This window comes from Pavona decussata, unplaced genomic scaffold (assembly GCF_977016875.1).
Source record: "Pavona decussata unplaced genomic scaffold, jaPavDecu1.1 SCAFFOLD_13, whole genome shotgun sequence".
NCBI classification, from domain to species: Eukaryota; Metazoa; Cnidaria; class Anthozoa; order Scleractinia; family Agariciidae; genus Pavona; species Pavona decussata.
Genome location: NW_028145436.1, coordinates 636,475 through 657,978, shown reverse-complemented (window position 1 = coordinate 657,978; position 21,504 = coordinate 636,475). Strand labels below are relative to the sequence as shown.

Below are 21,504 nucleotides of genomic sequence, written 5' to 3'. Positions count from 1 at the left end.
AGAAAGATGTGTCAAACCTTGAAAAGTTTCAGAGCTTCCTTCTCTAGTTCTTTGGATGGGAGAGTTGTGAGTGGCTCTGGGATAGGTTCCTTAACATGGTTTAGGACATAGCTATTCCATGTTTCACTCTCTGTAAGTAAAGAGATGATGAAGAATAAGAGTACTGTAATGATAAAGAATGATTAATAACAATAAACACTTCAATGCAAGTAAAGGATATCACACTTCAATTACAGTGCGACGCATATTACTGTGGCCATCCAACGAACTTTTTTTACAAGTCAGCCAATCAGGATATGTCAATTTGATTAACAGTCATGCCTCCCTCGAAGTCCATAGGCTAATTTGTAAAAAAAGTTTGTTGGGTTGCCATGGTAAGGCGCATTGCACTGTAACAGTTTGGGGTAAAGTTGTGTTCACAGATGGTCAATTTGCCTGTTGGCTTGGTGGCTGGCCCTTCATGAAACCCCTGCTTATCTAGGAAGTGTTTGAATGTCTGGCCATCAAGTAACACACCAGCAAGAAGTGTAGTGGAGTAATGCAGGCATGCCCTACCTCAGTCAAATTTTGAAACAAGAAGACAACCTAATGACAGCTGATCATGGATGGACGGAAGGTTTGTTTCTGCTGTCTATCTTTGTACTGTACATGTAAGTATTCATGCCATACCTCTTACTAACTGAGTTTAAGATCTGTACTGTAAGTTACAGATAAGTTTTTTCCCATTGATTTATGGCCCAAGCATGAAGTGTGTGGACCATAAATCAACAGGAAAAAATGAGGATCTGTAACTTAGAATACAGACTGAGAAAGCGAGGTTAGTGAGATATTTATTTTATCTCTGAGGTTAATTGGATGCGCGGGAAAGGAACAACTTTCAAATTTAGCAGGCCGTGCAGTGAAATACGGCCCACAAAATTGACCAATCACAACACGCATACTAACTGAGAGATATATTAAAACAGTTTCTTACCAGGATCACAATCTTGTGAGATAAGTTCAAAAATATGCTTCTCAAAACCAGTTCCCATGTCATCAATACCACTGCCTGATGCAACTTTTAGATGAAACAACCACAAATCCTGAAAGCAAAATAAAGCCACACCTCTTGAAAGCAAGACCCTACAAAAGGCAGCTACTTATTTCAAAGAGTTTGATGGGTGAAAAATTGTCAAAAACTTACAGGACCTCTACCACTGAATCAGAATCTCTATGATATTTAAAATGAATTTTTGACTCTGTCTGTTCCTTGGGTTTCCTCAAGACACGTGTACCAGATGTTCATCTGCACTCATTTTTAAAAAGCCTTTTGCTAGCTATAGTATAAAGGCAATCATTTCTACTGGATAAATAATAAAGGTGACCAAAGGGACTTATCAAAACACACCTTCTCTTCTTTTGAGTCAATCAACAGGTATGTACAGGCAGGCTGTCTGAGTGATTTCATCACCAAGGTGTAGTGACGGTAAGGTACTACATCAGTTTCAAGACCACCATCCTCAGAGTCAGGCGACTCCAACTCCTCAACAATCACATCAATCATGTGCGTCATGCTGAAGGGCACCTGTCAGTCAACAAAAGTATCTCATGAATTGGAAGCACAGACGTAAAGATCTCAAACTCTTAGCAGAGTGAATGGAACTCTGTGAGAGTGTACCAGGGGCTCAGGGAGAAGTTGAATTTCCTTAAATTCCAATGAAAATTCCAAATTAATTCAAAAGCAACTCACCATATCATCTTCACTCTTGTAATAACAAAGGTACTGGCCTCGCAAAACACTCCAACACTTCTTAGATGAGCCACGCTTTACCTTTGTAAAACAAAAACGACACATTAAGTGTTAGAAAGTAACAATTTTGTCAAGACTATAGACCATTCCGGTTAATTCTAAGCTGGTAAGGAATAAACAACATCATCATCATCATCATCACCATCATTGATGTCATATTCCAGGCCAAGGTCTTACCTTAGTAAGCCAACCTTTCATCACTTCTTTTTCAACCACTTGTGCAAAGAGTGGTGTGCCAGAGAACTTTCTCATCACATTGTGCAGAACTGAAAAGCAATTGACAATTTATTAATAAGGAATCTGCAGAAAATATCACAATTGATCCTTTGAGAGAACTTACAATCAAGGAACAAATGGCCAAGTGAGTAAGAGGACATTACCTCTGAGCCAGTCATCAACAATTTCTCTTGTCTCCCCAGTCAAGTAAAATGTCCTGTTCGGAGTTGCCACCTTGAGTAAAAGCAATAATTTGAATTAGCTTAGTGCTCTTAACAGCATGTATAATTCTTACAACAGGTGGGCAGGGGTATAGCTACATGGAGACCATTTTTTTAGTGTTGGCACAAAGGGGTAAAAATTGAATGCCATAGGTGAGCGCTGCTGGGGGCTTTGGGGGCATACCACCCCTCCCTCCTCCCTCCTCCCCCCCCCCCCCACCCCAAATCCAGAAAATTTGGAAAACAAGATGCTCAAAAATGCTATTTCCGGCCTTTTCCATAATAATTTTCTTCAATAATTTAACAAGTGAAATGACACATGTTGAGCATTTTTTAGTTAACCAGCATGAATTTTAGCAAAAGGCAAGACAGTCAGCTCCATGATTGTTATTTACCGGCCACACCCTGAATTTCAAGCAATAGATGTTGAAAAAAAAGTGCTTCTTACTTCAAAAGTGAGTGCCCCATCTGTCCTTGCTATTCTGCATGTCCCATCCAGTGGAATCTGACCCAAAGGTTTCCTGTTCATATCATTCTGTAACAGCAAATTATGCAAAAAGCAAGTCTGACATTAGAAGGGGTACCATGCACAGTCAGTGTATTCTGAAGTTACATGTAGGCCACAGGACACCTACACAGCTGCTTCGTAAGGGCTGGTCCACACTGGTAAAGGAATTGGAAGTGGGGTTGGAATCAGAAGTGGAAGGAATCTTCCATTCCAGTGCAATCGTACGAACAGAATGTTTCCTTTTTCTTCTGATTCCATCGCTTGAGATCAAGTGTGAACTGGTTGATCAGAATCGGAAATGCAAGCAGAAGAATCAACCAATCACATGGCTCATTCCCAATCGCTTTACACAAGATTTAGAAAAGAAAACATGGCAGCTTTCTGTCATTTTGAACGAAAGCAAGGCTTCCATTTCTGCCTCAGTCTTATTGATTCGCACTAGATCAGAAGGTTCTTCTGATTCAGACTCTGATTCTGATTCTGATTCTGCCTCTGCCACTGCCGTGAACCATGTCTAACCCTGGTTTCTGTAGCACTAATCAGCCAGTAGCATTAAATATCTCTCCTGGATGGGATTCTATTTCATCAAAGGGTTAACTCCAGTAATTCTCTTTTATAGTTAGCCTTTGCCAGTGGTTTGTTGGTAATCTTACACATTACAGACAGTTTTCATAAATGTATTACTGAACAGTAACTATACCTGTGTCTTGTAGTAGTAAAGCTTGCCATCGCTAAGTACAAACCATCTTTTTTTCCAGTTTTTCACACGGCCTCCCAGCTTGGTAAGGTAGCCTTCCTTCCTTTGATCTCTCTACAAACCAAAAGACTTATTGAGCATTCCTGGCATTAAGTTTTGCTTTAATACAAACTTAGTTAACATCAGATACTACTTATTCTAAATGCCAACTTGCAGATTTTTTTTCAACAAACCTCAACCAATGCAACATCGATTTGTGTTGGATTTACCTTTTTCAAGCTGACAGTTGTGTAGGTAGCACAAGTCTTCAAAATCTGTGTTGTTTCCTCCAGAACATCATCCGTTGTTTGTTTGACTTGTGTTTCATCTTCAGCTGTTGAGAGTTCATCTGGTGGTGTACAGTAATCCCCTGCAGAACTCTCGTTATCGGATGAGTCGGTTGACTCGCCTGAAAATGGCATGTTCCGCAGCTGTGAAGCTCTCTGGTTGAACAAAATAAAATGAAAATTTAAGAGGGCAGATCATGTATGTTGAAAGTTGCTGTACAGAGTGCAAAAACATGACATAATTCAATTTATATTTAATTATACAGCTATTTCAATGAATTCATTATATCAGATTTTAATAACGCCTTGAGCTTATGTAACAAGACCAAAAGCTAATCTGGGTAGATGTAAATCTTTGTAATTCAAGTGTAATTTCACAATATCATTAGTGCCATAGGATGCATCAAAACACCACAAACATTTGCCTAGAGCTGTTATTTATTTCCTGTAGGAGTAAGCCATGGCTTCGCTTGATGAATTTAGTACACTAATGAGAAATGACCTGAATTGACTGAACAAGCTTCCGGGGGAAGGTCATTCTATATGTTGGTATATGTTACATTTCACACAACACACTGTTGTGTAAACCTTCCATCTTTGTTTTTGGTGCTTTCCTATTGACTTTCTTGTAGTCATAACATTATTAAAGGTGGAAGCTTGTAAAAAGATTCTGGCAGAACTGATCTTCAATTTTCACCAGACTATACTGCCCCTAGTAGTGACCCATCACTAGCCACACTACAGCTCCTGCCTCCTCCCCCCTCCCCCACCCCACCCCGGCCTGGCATTTGCCAGCTTTCTCCAACAATGAACCAGTGATTTTCATTTGTACACCAGGGTGAACACAGAGGCACACCACAGATCTACTTGTAGGTGTTGGCTGCAAGGTAATGCTGTGCTATGAAATAAATGTTGTTGACGACATACCCCTTTTAGTGTAGTGTAAACTGGACAGGTTTGCTCCTTTTAGCATGTTGAAAATAAAAATTAAAAATTAAAAACATTGAACAATGGTAAAATATAAATAAAAACTCAACACTCACAAATAAATGTTCAATAGGCTTGAATTTTCAATATATTAAAATTCAACTTTATAATGAAGCTTAGAGGACACATACAAAGGAAATTGAATAATCATGTTCATTTCTGTTGTTTGTGTCCTCTAGGCCTCGCATTCGAGCTGAATTTTAATATTTCAAAGGGACCCTATCAAACCAATATAATTTAAAAATTTGAAATGTTGAACTGCACCAATAAAAAATAAAAAATAAAAAATAAAAATGTTGAATAAAACAATTTAATACAAATCATTTTTAAAAATTAAGAATTTAAACCAGCACAAATAAAAACTGAAAATTAAAAATCCTCAAAGTAACTAAGACTAAACATGAAATGAATAAATGATGTTTGATTGTAACTGTTGGTAAAAACTTTTCCTTGGGAATTCACTATCTGAATTTAGGGCCTGTTCATGTGCATAAATTTTTTATTAATCCAAATCTCAACAAATATCCTGCTTATAATCAGCCATGATTTCAGAATTTTTAGTTTGTTCAAGTTGTGCTTGAGCTACATGGCTGTCTTGCAATTATTGATCACCTTTCCAAATACTATATTAAAGTGAATTCATATTGGACGTCAAGGCCAAATCATTAGTTACTTACTGTAGTGAGAGGCACTTCAAATTGTACCTGTTAGCATTAATTTATGATATTCAAAAATCCACTGTAAATGTCAATGATGGAAGATGTATCTAAATGTGGTGAAATATTGATCTCCGTGAAAATATACATCAAAATACATGTAAATTAAAAGTGATCACACACTCGGGTGTCATACCACAGATCAGAAAAGTTCATCCAAACTCAAACTTTTACAATATCTCATGGACACAGATGTTAAATCATGGTAATTTATTTTTCAAGATGCCACGGCAGTTGTGTGCATACTGAAACAAGGTACTACTCTTGTCATACCGTCAGCATGTTAAGATCCTCATTGGCTGTCTCCAGTGTACCATATGGAGGGGTATCAGAGCCCACTAAAAAAACACAACACTGTCAATTCATCCATTGATATAGGACAGATCAAGAAAATCATTTTCAACCACAACCATCAGTATCTATAAGTGAGTTATATAGACCCCTAAACATGCTTTTCAATGATATGACAAAAAACTTGTGGGTAAATAAGTCTTCAATCTGGAAGCCCAGGAGCCCACAAGGCCATCACCTATCTCAGGCATGAACAGAGAAAAGTGTACAAGCATGGTGGCTTTCTTCTGAAACATTGCTGTTCATTTAGAAACATGATGCCTCTGAGCAGGACTAACCATAGCCTCCCTGGCAGAAGCTCTTTTGGCTCATCACACAATCTTTCCTTCATGACGAGAGGTCTGCTTAAACAACAGGTGATTGGAGCACACTTTCCAATCCTGAAGTGCATATTGGACTTGGACAATAACGCTTTGTACAGATGAAAGTGCATCACTCTGAGAATTAGCTAAAACATCTTGGGCCCTGACCCTTTTATGAAAAATCGCCCCGTAAAATCACTGAAGGGGATGTACTGGGCTCTCAGAAGACACGTTCTAAAATAAATCCTGTTTCAAATTAAAGACATTTATAGAAAAAGTTGCAAGAGAGAATGGTGTGGCTCTCCAGTAACTTTTTGCAACAAATCCTGTAAATTTGGAAAAGAATCAAACTGTTGTAAAACTTAGCTCTTAACTTGGCCATTTCTTAAATTTCAACAACTTAGTTTCACTCTGATACATGTGATCAGATCTGATACAAATAATAATAACAATTATTGTGATCAGTTGCATGGCTAAAAACGTCCTCTACACACCTGAATTATCATTCCACATCCATGACTGGATTCCTATCTGTGCCAAAGCTGTTTTGTCAGTATTCTCCTCTTTTAAACTAACTTGAGGTTGTTGTTCACTATGAACCTCTGTCTCTGTTAAGTAACTAGTAAAATTTGACTCCGTTCTGACTGCATCCCGCTGATTTGACTTTGGAACAGGCGGAACTGGTGGTGGTAACACACTTCCTGGTTCAAACCTCGGAGGAACAGCAGGTGGTGCTGGAGACTGTGGCACCCTGTTATCCAGTGATGATAGATTGTCTGTAAGCTCATCTACAAATGTTCTTGTGGACTCTAATTCCTGCTCAATGGTTTGATATATTGGATTAGGAGTTACACCTTGGTCTGTTAGTGAACTCAAAGATGATCTCTCAGATAAAAGTTCTTGTTCAGTTGTTGTGACACTTGGAGCTAAACTTTGGTTATCTAAATGAAGAGTCACTATTTCCCCAAGCTGTGCATGAAATCCGTTTCCATCATCAATTCGATCAACAGGTTGCGCGTAATCGTCAAAGACATTTTCAAACTCTGAATCCACTGTTGACTGACTATCATAATGTTTCCTACGTGACAAGATATCTGATGGCATTAAGTGTGCATATGGATTTTGTGAATCTTGTACTTGAATAAAAAATTTTGCTTGAGATCCACCAGGGCTTTTTCGTCCTCTCTTTAACGACATGTAGTAGGATATCTGAGCAGCTCGGGCATCTTCAGAATTTCCAACATATCGAGGAATTTTGGATGGTGATTTACCACTTGAAGTTCTCTTGATTCGTATTTCAGCAGGTTGATCAGAAGTAAATGACTTAGTTTCATCCACATTATCAGCCGATACTTCTGCTATTCTATCAGGGGACATGGGTGTTGGCGTAACAGTGGCCGCATCTGTAGAATCTAAAGATGACTGACTTGCAAGTCTGTCAGTTTGAAAAGACTGAATACCAGACTCTTGTTCTTCTTGCTCTGATTCAGGTTCCAGAACGTAATAGTCCGCATACTGAGACTGAGCATTGGCAAGTTCTGTGGACAATCTGATTACTTGATCTGATGAAAAACAGCAAAAACAATAACAAACTGTAAAAATAGTCTACACAATCCTGCAGACAAATAAAACCAACTTTCCGTTGTCTCAAATATAAAATATAGATTTTGATGTCCTGAAGAAATACTTAAATAAATAAATAAATAAATAAAAAATCAAATTTATTTTAAACTGTTTAACGAGGGTAACACTTACGACTGACAAACCTGTGGCCTTCAGATTCTGGATCGAATTGGAATTTGTAAATGTGTGGTTCCAGAAAATATCCATACCCCCACCACGGAGGGAATTTCACATAGGACCCCCCCCACCCCCCAGGATTTTCCATTTTCGAGGTATTTTTTTAACCCCCCCCCCCCCCCACCCCTTCGGAAATTCCTTAAATACAGAATATACCCCCACCCCCCTCTGGAAAAGTTTTATTTCAAAAGAACGCCTCAAAAATCAGTTTGTTGTGAACATTTCAGAAATATCAAAAACTGCCTACACGAGGAGAAAATATACGTTATCAAAGAGCGCGCGCGCCGTTCAATTTCACCGGTAGGAGTTTGCCAAAAAGCTCTTGATACTGAAATAATTGTTGTGTTTTATATTTACCTGTGGTCATTGACATCAAACTTTACCAATTTAGCTTCGCTGAAGATTTTAAATCTAAATTGTTGGAATAAGTCCGGCAATGCAAAAATGTGTTTTCATTTAATTTGCATATGTCATGTTTACGTTCCTATGCAAATTTTAGGAGATCAAAAAGATTATCACTTTAGTTCTACTCAATTGATGATTTTTCTCTAATAGTTTTCCTATTGAATCGGAATAGCATGGACAAAGTAAGCATTAGCAGGGCAGGGAGACGAATAGAGCTTTCAGATCGTAACTTGAAACCGCAGACGAAATTGGAGCCGCAAAACGCAAAATGCAAATTTTGTATGAGATGAATAACGCATAAAAAGAATGTTGAATTGGCTCTATTTTGTTGAATTTCGGCATAGAAATTAAGTTAATAGTTTTGGACTTTAAGTTGAAATACTTTGGACAAAATAAGTTTTAACACGGGTCAGTTTTGACAAACCAGTTATAATTGACCCCGGGAATTGACCTTTGCCCGTAACTCTACACAGCATACAAAAATAACAAACAAATATTTCTATGTTTTATGTAAAATTGGGGCTTTCACTTTATAGCCATACAAAATTTTCCCTTTTAAACATTGTTACAAATTCAATTGTTGCCAGTAATCAATATTTTCTACGTAAGAAAGTTCCACAAACAACAGTTTTATAATAACTGAGTCACGCAACGCAGACATAGATTTCTTGTCTCAGTTGGAGTACTTCGCTTACAAAGGCTTTTCGGAGAAGGGAAACATGTTTTTAATGTAACAAGGGTTTCTTTAAAATAGTTAAACAAAGTAATTTCTTCAAGAAAGATCTACAAAGTTGCAAAGTTGGTAAGTTACAGTTTTGAACATTTATGTCTGACATGAACATGAAGTTGACCCTCTGGAAACTTATCCAACCATTCACCCCTCCTCCCCTCTGGAATTTCCTGGGCCATTGACCCCCCCCCCCCACCCCTCTGGAATTTCCAATTCCCTCCGTGGTGGGGGTATGGATATTTTCTGGAACCACACAATGTTGATTTTAGAGGAGAGGGGTAAACCAATGAACACGGAGAAAAACTCCTTGGAGCAAGGACAAGAACCAACATAAATCTCAATCCACATAGGACATCAAGTCCAGGAATCAAACCCGGGCCACAATGGTGGGAGGTAAGTGTACCACCTGTTTGTCTCTAAGAGACACTGTTATATAGTAGTGAACTTAAGCATAGGTTATTAATTTTGTGGCCAAGGACAGCTTGCTCAATGTTAATTTGGTAGTTGAATATTTCCACAAATTTGGTGCAATCAGACACTACTGCTTCTGTAAAGACAAACCACCAGACACAAGAGTTTTTAAGTCCTGTGCAAGAGGCAAAAACAACAGAACAACAAGAAAATAAGACTGGCACTTAAGGTCCATGGATCACAAATGTCTGTGCTCATATTCTAAAGTTAAAAAGACACCATTAAACCAGGGAAGCCTATTAAGTCAAAAGACTATTATCTAGGGGCCGGAATCCCAAAGCCTAGTCTGAAATGTCACCTGTCCCCCCCCCCCCCCACCCCCACCCCCTCCAAGCCTTACATTTAGATGACTCTCTCCCACGCCCCATGTGTGACTATAACAAAGCCCTCCTAAGTTAAGATGTACTGTATCCTAAGAATTACGTCTTAACAATAGTGTATTATTATTCCAACAATAGACTAGATATTGTTAAGAAACAAGATGCCTGCTACACTGGCATTACGCGTGATGCTGGGGCTGATTCATTTATTCCAACTGTATGCTTTGCCGATTGATAAGACTATCCTTGCTAGTGGAATAGTTTAAGTCACGACGATGGCGTTACGTTGTTCCCCTTGTGTTACGCGACTCAGACTATCACCGGAAATTTTAGCCTCCCACGCAGACGTTCTTAGGGCAGGAACGCGTGACAAACCCCCAAGAACGTCTGCGTGGGAGGCTACGGAAAATTTGTGAAATTCCATTACGATAAGGTAAGCTTCTCAATGACCTCTTTTCAGTCTCGCGTCGTGGTCTAAGACTGTCAAACAAAGCACGATTCCTTCGCCAGGAACTCACTAATTTCCACCGTTTTACGTGTCAGGTGCTTCTTAGAAGTTATTCTTTCGATTTACCGCTTCAAAATGGTGAAATATCCGTTTGAAAACGGCACACTTGAGTCCAGAACATGTTAAAACAATATGGCGCGACTATTTAATCCGTCATTAATAAATATATCAAATGATGCATTGACGTCACACAGGTAGGGGTGAGTGGGTCCCCTCCCTCACGATATAAGCGACAAGAATGGATTTTGATTGGCCTGCCTTTGTTGAAGACAATCAGAACAATACATCCCGAGTAGGAGAGGGGAGAGTTTAATGAATAAATTAATGTACCGATTTGTAGCTACTACGAAGAAAAAAAAAAAAAAAAAAGAAATCGACCCGTTTTAAGACACGGTATGCCCCCTCAGGGCATCCCGCGTAACAATACCCAAGACACATCTTAACTTAGGAGAGCTTCATTAATCAGCCCCCAGAGGAAGTTTATATTGGAGAGTAAAAATGATTGAAGCACTGCACCTTACCCTGAGAAAAGTTGCGTTTCATTTCTATTTCCCTGACTATATTCATAGCCTGCTTGTGTGAACTTCTCAGCTGCTCATTCTCTGCATTAACTTCTTCTAACTTTTCTTCATAGTCTTGAATCCTTTCCTGATACTCCTGAAACTTGGCCTCATCTTCTTGTAACTTTTGCTCATACTGTTGGAGAAAATGATAATCCAGGTTTAAAACCTTAATAACAAGTACCTAATTTCCTTGATTAGCTACTGCACGTGGAGGAGGTAAAGTGTAATATTATTCATTGCCGTAAGTTCAATACCTCACAAATCTTCTTGTGCATCCAGTTTTTGATTTGGGATGCCTTGTCTTCAACTTCTTTTTCTCGAAGGATTCGTTTTTGTTTCTAGATGGGAGATAAAAGAAAGACATGGATAACTTGGTTTTAAGTTTCTTCTCTAAATAAGAAAGCAGCATCATGGAAGAGATGAGGACTTGAAGTTTTACACCAACCATCAAAAATGAAATTCTGATGAAGTCAATCTGCCACAAACAAACCCTTTACATCCCAAAATCAACACATTTATTCTCCCTCACTGTTCTCCATGTTTCTATTGGTACAAGTCAGGAGAATCTGTTTAAATATCAAAACATTCTTTTCTTTGGTGATTATTCTCTCTGTTCTTGTGATCTGCATGTTTGAACAATTTAATATTATACATCGTATTGTGAGGCCAAGGTGGAGGCTAGTCACCACAAGGACTATTAGGGTGCAGAACACCCATGAGTTTTCTACACCACCATTGCCTCACAGCCTGGCCAGACAGTAATGAGAATCAGTCACTGCATGATCCTTTTAACTGAAATCAGTAAAGGCAATGTATCAACTACTGTACCATTAGACAGCAAGAAACTTCTTCAGAAGTTCTACTCAGCAAAAGTGCATGTAGACCAATGTAATAACTTAGTTACTATCACTTTCCCTCCAACTGTATCTCTCAACCCAAGGAGTACCAGACAGAGTGTCTACAAATATTACCAAGAAAGTCCCGTCTAACGTTTATGTCTATATAGCACATCCTTTTTTCCAAGAACCATAAGGACATAGAACCTACTGCCTAGCAATGTGGTCATGGCAGCCACTCTTACAGGCGGCCGCCCGTCCTGCAGTTACATCCTTCCAGGCTCCTGGCAACCTACGCAGACTGTAAGATCTGTTCCTGTGTATACACCTGAATTAGCTTAAGCAACATCTGTACAGTGTATCTTTGTTTATTTCTTAAAGACTTTAAGCTACCTCATTTTCAACTTCAGCTCGTAACTGAGCAACTGTTTCATCTTTCACTACAAGCAAACTCTCCAGATGGGTGACCTGAAATTGATACAAACATCCATCAGTGTTTTCCCCTGAGACTCATAAGGATTCCATTATAACAAAGTTGAAGGATCCAAGTCGAAAAACTGGGGATCCCAAGATGGAAGTCACTTGAAAGGTTAATGATATCATTCTTGAAAAGGAAATATTTCATCTACAGGTTCAAACAGTTTACTAAACAACCACTGTACTGCCAATTATTAGTGTGTTGTTCAGACAACAGGGTGAAAGATTCTTAAAAGGCACCTTCAAAAGTAAGTCTGCTACTGATAAATTTCAGAAGTCTTCTCTGATTTTCTTACAAGGTTCTTTCCAGCTCATACTAAATATGTACTGTATACAACTATAGAGCTAAATACATCATATTATGTATATGCGTCCCACATCAAGGCTGGCTCAGTCATGCTTTTGTGGAGACCTTTCATTTTTTAAGGCCAAAATATGCACAATAATATCATAATACAGTGGAACCTTGATTTAACGAAGTGCCAAGGGACTGAGGAAATTTGTTCGTTATATTGAGGTATAGTTAATAATTGTTTTTTAACGGTGTTACATTGCACTACCCAGCATTTCCGGATGTGAACGATTAAATGACATTTGTGCTTTAATGTCTATATAATTATGAAGCTATCATAATGTTACACTAGAGATCTGTACATAGCGACGGCACTGGAAAACTGAACAGGTCAACAAAATTAACAACAGAAAACTACTACTAAAATTGCTGACGCTTAATAAAAAATTCTTCCAATGAAGATTGCCTCTTTTACTGTCATGCGTAAAAAAGTGTCCTCCATTGAAGAAAGGGACTTGTCAAACGACATAATGAACAGGTTAAGGAACAGGGTAACAACAGAATTTAACTACTGTACCATTAAAACTTCTAATCAAAAAATTGGTTTGTTCTGCATTCATCTCTTGTTGCATATCAACTGACATTTATTTATTGTATCGAGGTACATTTTACGCTTGGGCTTCTGGATTGTGCTCACTATAACAAGGTTTTCGTTATACTGAGGTTCCGTTCCATACATTTTACTGTAACTTTGGCCCGGCTGAAGAATATCATTCGTTATACCGAGGACTTTGTTACATAGAGGTTTGTTAAATCAAGGTTCCACTGTACAGTGTATACACAACTGTTTTAAACCAGCCTCACAGCAAGTTAAATACAAATCGTTAATGCACCTAGAGACAAGGATTAGTGTTAGAATTATGGTTAATTTATAATACACTGTAAATGGAAGCTTCGTCTTGTGAGATCTTTTTCCCTTTGCACAAATGGACAAAAAGATGCATGATCAAAGTCAAATTACAGGCATTATGTGCAAGCTGAGACTAAGTGTATGCAACTAATATTATTGTTGTGACGTTTTGCACCTTGCATGTTACTGATTATCATTAACATCTAACCTGTTCAGCCATTTGTGCAGCTTTTGTGTCAGCATTTCTTGATTTCTCTTCTAAATTGTTTAACTTTATACAACAAATAAAAAGGTTTGAGTGAATATTGTCAGTTGTGAATGAAATGCACCTTTACACCAATATCACTTTCTCAAAAATAGGTTTTTCAGTAGCATCAATAAAGCCTCTTAATATTGTTCACCCCTAAATGACAAATGACCTAGGAAGGCTCATCTTACAATGATATACAAAGCGTCATATGGCCAGGCAGCCATGTCAATCCCTCACTTTGTGATACCAAAGGGACAATTACCAACAAAATATCATTCACAAAAATTGATTTAAATTGGCAGCAACACTTAGCTTCATGGCAAGAACCATCAAAGAATGGAACTCTCTTTATTCCAATATTATTGACCAAACTATATTGAAGGCATTCAAAACCTCAGATGCATACATTTAATTTACCATATTATTGTAGAACACAATTGGCAAATCAGAGAATTAACTCTGCAATGAAAGTTTAAGACCTGAGGTAGGAAACTACGGGAAAATTAAATGAGACAAAGAAAAAAAGTCTTAGTTGTTAGACCTCAGTGGGAGCCCATGACCTCCAGATTAGACCACCCATTACACTGCTGACTGAGCTATGGAGGCCAGATAAAAACAAGCTGTGGAAGACGATGAACACACCCTGATCCCTGATACTTTTCTTATAATTTTTTTTAAACAAATGTTCCCTTAAAGATACCGGCATTTTGTTTACATCTGCACATCTGGGTCATGGGCTAATGTCCCTTTGCAGAATACATGCACCTCTTTAGAACTTCACAAAAATAATAAAAGACTTGACACAAGTTTTCTTGGCTCACATCCCACACCTTCTTTTCAGGATAGCAAAACCAATAATATTGCAATTGAGATATGGAAATCATTACGAAATCGCGCCCATTGAAACACGTCGCTCGTAAATGCAAATGAGCTTCATTTTGGATGTCAATCACAGCAGTCTTTTGCGTATGGTATTGTTAAAGTGACAATTCGCGGGAAGCACCTATTCATTGAAACATAATAGAAAAATAACGCAACACAAAAGAACGAAAGGCGAAGTTTATCATATCAGCAGAAGTTGCGTGACTAAACTAAAATAAATAAAAAGTTGCCCTGCGCTATCAAGGAAGTGATGATATTTAGGTTATACGATGACAAACGACAGTTCCCAATAAGAATGGGCATTATGTATGGTATCATTGCGATAAAAAAGGAGGAAAACAGATAATCACAGTCTCCAGTGAATTGAAAGTAATTTGCATAATGGAGCGGCGCGGTGGAATCAAGCAAATGTAATTTTCAATCAACGAGGCGTGTTTTTATGGCAATATACTGCCATTCCAAGCAAAAATTTTGAATGAAATGATCCTAACTCAACCACATTCGATGTTAGAAGTTTAATACGTTCCTTTAAAAGGGCGCTGCTACCATTTCCTTACGCAAACTCCTTCTTCTTGTGCAACAAATAACCGAACACTCTTGAGGATTCATGCTGCGAGACAAAAGATACCGCCAGCAGCGGCACGCTTTGTAATGCTCGCAAAGCGTCATGGTACCCCAGTTTTATCGGGCAACGTGTTTCAATGGGCGTGATTTTGTAATGTTGCGGCCCTTTGAGGGCCTTCCCCACAAACTGTTCACTGCGCAATGACCTGAAAATTTCGACAATAATGAAAATGTGCCAGATCTAGGTTATGCTTCTGTAAATTCCCAATATTATTTTATAATAATAATAATAATAATAATAATTATAACAATAATAATAATTTTAATACTTATATTGCCAATGCTCCATAGAGATGCTAGCATGCCCAAACGAGATGCTCCCATGGGCATAACAAACTCTAATTTTATGACATTAAGTAAGTTATTGACAATAATGGTTTAAAAGTGCAAACTACAATATGTTAAACTGAATTAATAAAAATGATCATATAATGATAGTAATTATAATAATTGAATGATTTAGAACTATTTGAATCAAGAGATCTTGTTCAGAACACAGGTCACCATCCTTAGAATAAATCTCAGCTGTTACTGCAGGTGACTAATTACGTGGGATGCCTGTGCAGCCCACGTTATAAAATGGGGGCTGTTTGTATCCACAAATGCGCATCTTTCAATTATTAACTTGTTTTAGATGTATCAAATTCAGTTTTCTCCTAGAGGGGATCTTTTTGTCTCCTATTGTCCTTATTGTCTTTAACAAAAACGGTCCAATCAGAATGCAATATCTTAGTGTAGGTCAGGAGGGATCGGAGGGGACTTAATTACTATTGTGATTATTCAGGTCCTAGTGGTCTCTCGGTGGAACTGAAAAGGCTTGACTTTAGTGGCGTGGCCATATTGTTTTAATGTTTTAGATTCCAATGTGCCGTTTTCAAAAAGAAAACAAGATGCCTGCTACACTGGCATTACGCGTGATGCTGGGGCTGATTCATTTATTCCAACTGTATGCTTCGCCGATTGATAAATCTATCCTTGCTAATGGAATAGTTTGAGTCAAGACGATCGCGTTACGTTGTTACCCTTGTGTTACGCGACTCAGACTTTTACCGGAAATTTTTGAAATTCCATTACGATAACATAAGCTTCTCAATGACCTCTTTTCAGTCTCGCGTCGTGGTCTAAGACTCTCAAACAAAGCACGATTCCTTCGCCATGAACTAACCAATTTCCACCGTTTTAATAGTCGAGTGCTTCTTAGAAGTTATTCTTTCGATTTACCGCTTCAAAATGGTGAAATTTCCGTTTGAAAACGGCACACTTGAGTCCAGAACATGTTATAAACAATATGGCGCCAAATTTAGTGCAGTTTTAATTAAGAAATCAAATGATGCGTTGACGTCACACAGGTAAGGTTGAGTGGGTCCCCTCCCTCGCGATATAAGCGACAAGAATGGATTTTGATTGGCCTGCTGTTGTTGAAGACAATCAGAACAATACATCCCGAGTAGGAGAGGGGAGAGTTTAATGAATAAATTAATGTACCGATTTGTGGATACGAGGAAGAAAAAAAAAAGATGCCTGCTATACTGGCATTACGCGTGACGCTGGGGCTGATTCATTTATTCCAACTGTATGCTTCGCCGATTGATAAAACTATCCTTGCTAATGGAAATAGTTTGAGTCACCACGCTCGCGTTACGTTGTTTCCCTTGCGTTACGCTACTCAGGGTTTCAAGGGAAATTGCGGGAATTCCATTGCGATAACGTAAGCTTCTCAATGACCTCTTTCAGTCTCGCGTCGTGGTCTAAGACTGTCAAACAAAGCACGATTCCTTCGCCAGGAATTTACCAATTTCCACCGTTTTAAATGTTGGGTGCTTCTTAGAAGTTATTCTTTCGATTTGCCGCTTCAAAATGGTGAAATTTCCGTTTGAAAACGGCACACTTGAGTCCAGAACATGTTAACAATATGGGGCCAAATTTAATCTGTTTTTAATAAATAGATCAAATGATGCGTTGACGTCACACAGGTAGGGGTGAGTGGGTCCCCTCCCTCGCGATATAAGCGACAAGAATGGATTTTGATTGGCCTGCTTCTGTTGAAGACAATCAGAACAATACACCCCGAGTAGGAGAGGGGTGAGTTTAATGAACAAGATGCCTGTTACACTGGCATTACGCGTGATGCTGGGGCTGATTCATTTATTCCAACTGTATGCTTCACCGATTGATAAATCTATCCTTGCTAATGGAATAGTTTGAGTCACGACGATCGCGTTACGTTGTTTTCCTTGTGTTACGCGACTCAGACTTTCACCGGAAATTTTTGAAATTCTATTACGATAACATAAGCTTCTCAATGACCTCTTTTCAGTCTCGCGTCGTGGTCTAAGACTGTCAAACAAAGCACGATTCCTTCGCCAGGAATTTACCAATTTCCACCGTTTTAAATGTCGAATGCTTCTTAGAAGTTATTCTTTCGATCCGCCGCTTCAAAATGGTGAAATTTCCGTTTGAAAACGGCACACTTGAGTCCAGAACATGTTAACAATATGGCGCCAAATTTAATCTGTTTTTTATAAATAGATCAAATGATGCGTTGACGTCACACAGGTAGGGGTGAGTGGGTCCCCTCCCTCACGATGTAAGCAACAAGAATGGATTTTGATTGGGCTGCTTCTGTTGAAGACAATCAGAACAATACACCCCGAGTAGGAGAGGGGTGAGTTTAATGAATACATTAATGTACCGATTTGTAGCTGCGAGGAAGAAAAAAAAAAAGAAATCAACCCGTTTTTAGACACGGTATGCCCCTTCAGGGCATCCCGCGTAATAAATTAATGTACCGATTTGTAGCTACGAGGAAGAAAAAAAAAAAGAAATCGACCCGTTTTTAGACACGGTATGCCCCCTCAGGGCATCCCGCGTAAAAAGAAATCGACCCGTTTTTAGACACGGTATGCCCCCTCAGGGCATCCCGCGTAATTAACCCTTTTGAAGCGGTAAATCGAATGAATAACTTCTAAGAAGCACTCGACAGTAAAAACAGTGGAAATCGGAGAGTTCAAGGCGAAGGAATCATGCTTCTGTTTGACAGTTGTAGAACCATCCAGAATATGGGGGGGAAAGGTCATTGGTATTAAGCTAAAACGCAGATCGCATCACTTTGTCGAATTGATGCTTAAACGCAACTGGAAATCCACTTTACAAAAAGATTAAAGGCTTGATTGTCCATTTGTACTAAAAGTTTTCATTTAGGAAAGCTTTTTGCCTGTTTTCTTTCCGTGTTTTTTTTTTTTGGTGAAACGAAAACAATTTGTAATCTTACACTTTTATTTACATAACCGGAAACGTGAGTCAGGCCACGTTATTGTAATAGAAATTCCGGTATAACGATAAGACGCGTAACACAAGGGAAACAACATAACGCTATCTTTGTGACTCAAAATATTCCATTAGCTAGGATAGTCTGCGAAGCATACAATTATAAGAATCAAGGGGCATCACACGTAAATGCCAGTATATATAGGCATCTTGTTCAAACCTAGAACATTCAAGATCTCAATAACAGGTTGAACTTGTTTTGGTCATACAGGGCAACATGTTATAGTAAGACTGCAGAAGACTAACGACCTGTTTTGTCATGATAATGGAGGTCAAGACAAGTCCTCAACGTTTTAGGTTATTGTTAGTAATCATCATTGTCAGAATGAAATCTTGTGACCCCCAAACACCATATAATAAATAATATATTAACTAAGCTAGTTCGGGCAAGATAGAATGATATTGGCTTTACTACAGTTTTGTTTTGTTTTTTTTTGAGATAGACCTGAGAAAATGAATTACTAATATATAATCAAGGTATTAATAAACTTATTCAAGGAAAACATAGCATGTGTGTTTATAGTCAGTAAGCTAGTGCAAATATCACAATTCAAGTGACTTTGAGAGGACTTGAGCATGTGCATGAACCGGAAAGTTTTCACAAGTACTTAACTTTCTTCAATCAAGGCAAGCGTGTCAATTTCCTTTATAATATCATAACTATTGTAACTACACCCAACGTGTTACTGTGTTTACACAGTCTAAAATTTTTCTAAATACTTTGTCATCCAATCAAGTAAATATATATACATAAATCAGTATAACATACAATGTGCAAGTAAAGTTTTAAAAAGCTGATTTCTAAGCATGTTTGAAGGGTCACCCGGTAACCCATGGCCTCACATCGAAGGGAAGTCCAACATTTCCTGCGGTTTTTAATATCACGACAAAAGTTATCTTCAAATAAGGAAAAAAAGAAGTGATAATATATTTGCCACATTCTTCTAACTTGTGGTGTGTACCACAGCCTGATGATGAATTGATTTTATCTAAAGCAGAAGTTTACGACAAGGTTCTCTGAATAAACTAATTGCCTCACTGACATATTTCATTAAAAAAAATGTAGAGCATTTATATTAACAAATATTTGAGGCGAAGCTATCAACAGGTCTTCATACATTTTCAAGACGTGATTCATGCAGATAAAATTTTAAATCCAGAATAGAAATTAAAGTAAGCCTACTGTAGAGCTCTGGAAATTTATAAATTCTAGTTTGCTTTGAGAGACTTCGGAACAAAGTGAAATTGAAACATCTGGAACAATAATGATATACTGTTTCATAAACAGACAATGATTCCGACGTTTCACAGCTGATCGGCATTACTAATTCGACGGCTGAAATCAAACCACAAGCCATTCAAAAAAATGTAGTTTGTGCATGCGATTCCCAATTCAAACATCCTACACAAGTAAAAAAGTAAAGACATAATCCACGGATCCTAGAATCCCTTCCATCGCCCTAGCAGCACGTTGCTGCGAAAAAACCTTCGCGTTCCTTCGAACATGGAGGATGAATCTCGAATTTCACCTGCCCGGTGGCGGTTATGCCCTGTTGTCGCCAGTAAGGGTGTTAACTCAAGTTTAATTAATCTTGAGGTTATTTTATTCCGCACAAAACATTTGAGGTTTGCTTCTCTCTATGTGTAGAGTCGAGGAATGTGCATTCTTTCACAAACATCAACAGTCGTGCCATACAAATTGAAAACAAACATTCCCGCTACAAGAACGAGAGAAGCGATCTCCCTTGCGATAAAATCATGTATTTTACGATAACGCTACGAAAACAAATACAATGAAACGAATTACACGAGGCTTTCAGGGTAATTTTAGCCAAAGACAACAGAGTCAAATAATCTAATAAAGCTAAATAAAAGAGACATGAAACAACAAGAATCACATGCATACCTTTTGACTAATAACTTCGCGCACTTTAGTCGCTTGCTCTCGGAATTTTTCAAGTTGGGTTTCCAAATATTTACACCTTTGTTTAAAGTAAACTTCACTCTCGTCACCCTCCTCCGTAGAAAATACTTTCGGTCCGTTACTCGTTGTAGAATTTTCCATTCTTCCCCAAGTACTTGAAAGCTGTAGTTAAGCTTAAGCTCACACTAGACCTTCACGAGTGGAAATGTGCGCGCCATTTCGCTTAACGTTTCTGATTTTTCGCCGGTTTCCAGATCCTCCCTCGATGTGTAGAATGTCAAGTATTTTGTTTGAACATGGCTGGACGCTCAAACGGAACTATGGAATTGTTCACACGGCAAATTATCAGCTCCGCATACAAACACAGCATCGAAAGCGATGAGATGACTCCTTGACCCGTACTCGTCAAAAATCGGGCCGTGATGTCATTAACTCATTCCGCGTGACAAAAAGAATGCCTAATCCTTCAACAAACTCAATACAACTCCAGCCATTCTTTGCAGACAAAAGCCAAGGAGGTGTGTCTGAATGAACAGCACGATAATATACTGAAAGTAACAAATACTGCAATATAAAAGCCACAAAGGTTGCTTCTCAGTTGAGTCACGAACTTTTACGAAGATAACACGACTGTTTACATCGGGCAGATCGGTAACTTCGGTTTCGAACGCTACTTCCGGTCGAGTGGGTGAGAAGTGAATTTTTTTGGCAAGATTGGCTGAGGCGAGTCGGTGCTCTTAGCTTGGGACGTGACCACAGTTTTTGAATACAATTACGGAGGCAGCCAGTTGGGGATATCGGTAAATGGTATTTCCGCCAATTAACTTATCTCAATGGAATAATTGCGAAGAAAAATCTCGATGAATATGCAGGAGCGGCTGAATTTATATCAGAAGGGCCAGTGAAAGATGTTAAGCCAGCTGACAACTGTCACTTTATTTTTACAGAAAATACAGAATCGATTTGTAAAAATACGCATGAATATTTATAATTTTACCAGCGCTATATAATCGCATAATCATCCCAGATATTGTCCGGCGTAATTAAAATACAAAGAACGAGTAAAAAGGTT

The 21,504-nt window shown here is 38.4% G+C and overlaps 1 protein-coding gene across 2 annotated transcripts in view; it reads right to left on the bottom strand.

Annotated features, from left to right (window-relative positions):
• Positions 1 to 21,115, bottom strand: part of LOC146487754 (pleckstrin homology domain-containing family H member 1-like) — a 32,585-nt gene extending 11,470 nt beyond the window's left edge. The window contains exons 1-17 of one of the 2 annotated variants that reach the window (XM_085126740.1): positions 20,415 to 21,115; positions 13,634 to 13,696; positions 12,140 to 12,214; positions 11,165 to 11,248; positions 10,869 to 11,043; positions 6,608 to 7,675; positions 5,734 to 5,798; positions 4,685 to 4,720; positions 3,701 to 3,913; positions 3,435 to 3,545; positions 2,675 to 2,761; positions 2,170 to 2,239; positions 1,967 to 2,055; positions 1,730 to 1,810; positions 1,388 to 1,564; positions 974 to 1,082; positions 18 to 130 (exon numbers count right to left, since the gene is read on the bottom strand). In XM_085126740.1, coding sequence (XP_084982866.1) covers positions 18 to 130; positions 974 to 1,082; positions 1,388 to 1,564; positions 1,730 to 1,810; positions 1,967 to 2,055; positions 2,170 to 2,239; positions 2,675 to 2,761; positions 3,435 to 3,545; positions 3,701 to 3,913; positions 4,685 to 4,720; positions 5,734 to 5,798; positions 6,608 to 7,675; positions 10,869 to 11,043; positions 11,165 to 11,248; positions 12,140 to 12,214; positions 13,634 to 13,696; positions 20,415 to 20,573 — 2,775 coding nt within the window. In that variant the 5' untranslated portion in view covers positions 20,574 to 21,115. The remainder of the gene's footprint in view (positions 1 to 17; positions 131 to 973; positions 1,083 to 1,387; positions 1,565 to 1,729; positions 1,811 to 1,966; positions 2,056 to 2,169; positions 2,240 to 2,674; positions 2,762 to 3,434; positions 3,546 to 3,700; positions 3,914 to 4,684; positions 4,721 to 5,733; positions 5,799 to 6,607; positions 7,676 to 10,868; positions 11,044 to 11,164; positions 11,249 to 12,139; positions 12,215 to 13,633; positions 13,697 to 20,414) is intronic. The other variant, XM_085126749.1, reaches the window with a different exon arrangement.
• Between the last annotated feature and the right edge of the window lie 389 nt (positions 21,116 to 21,504).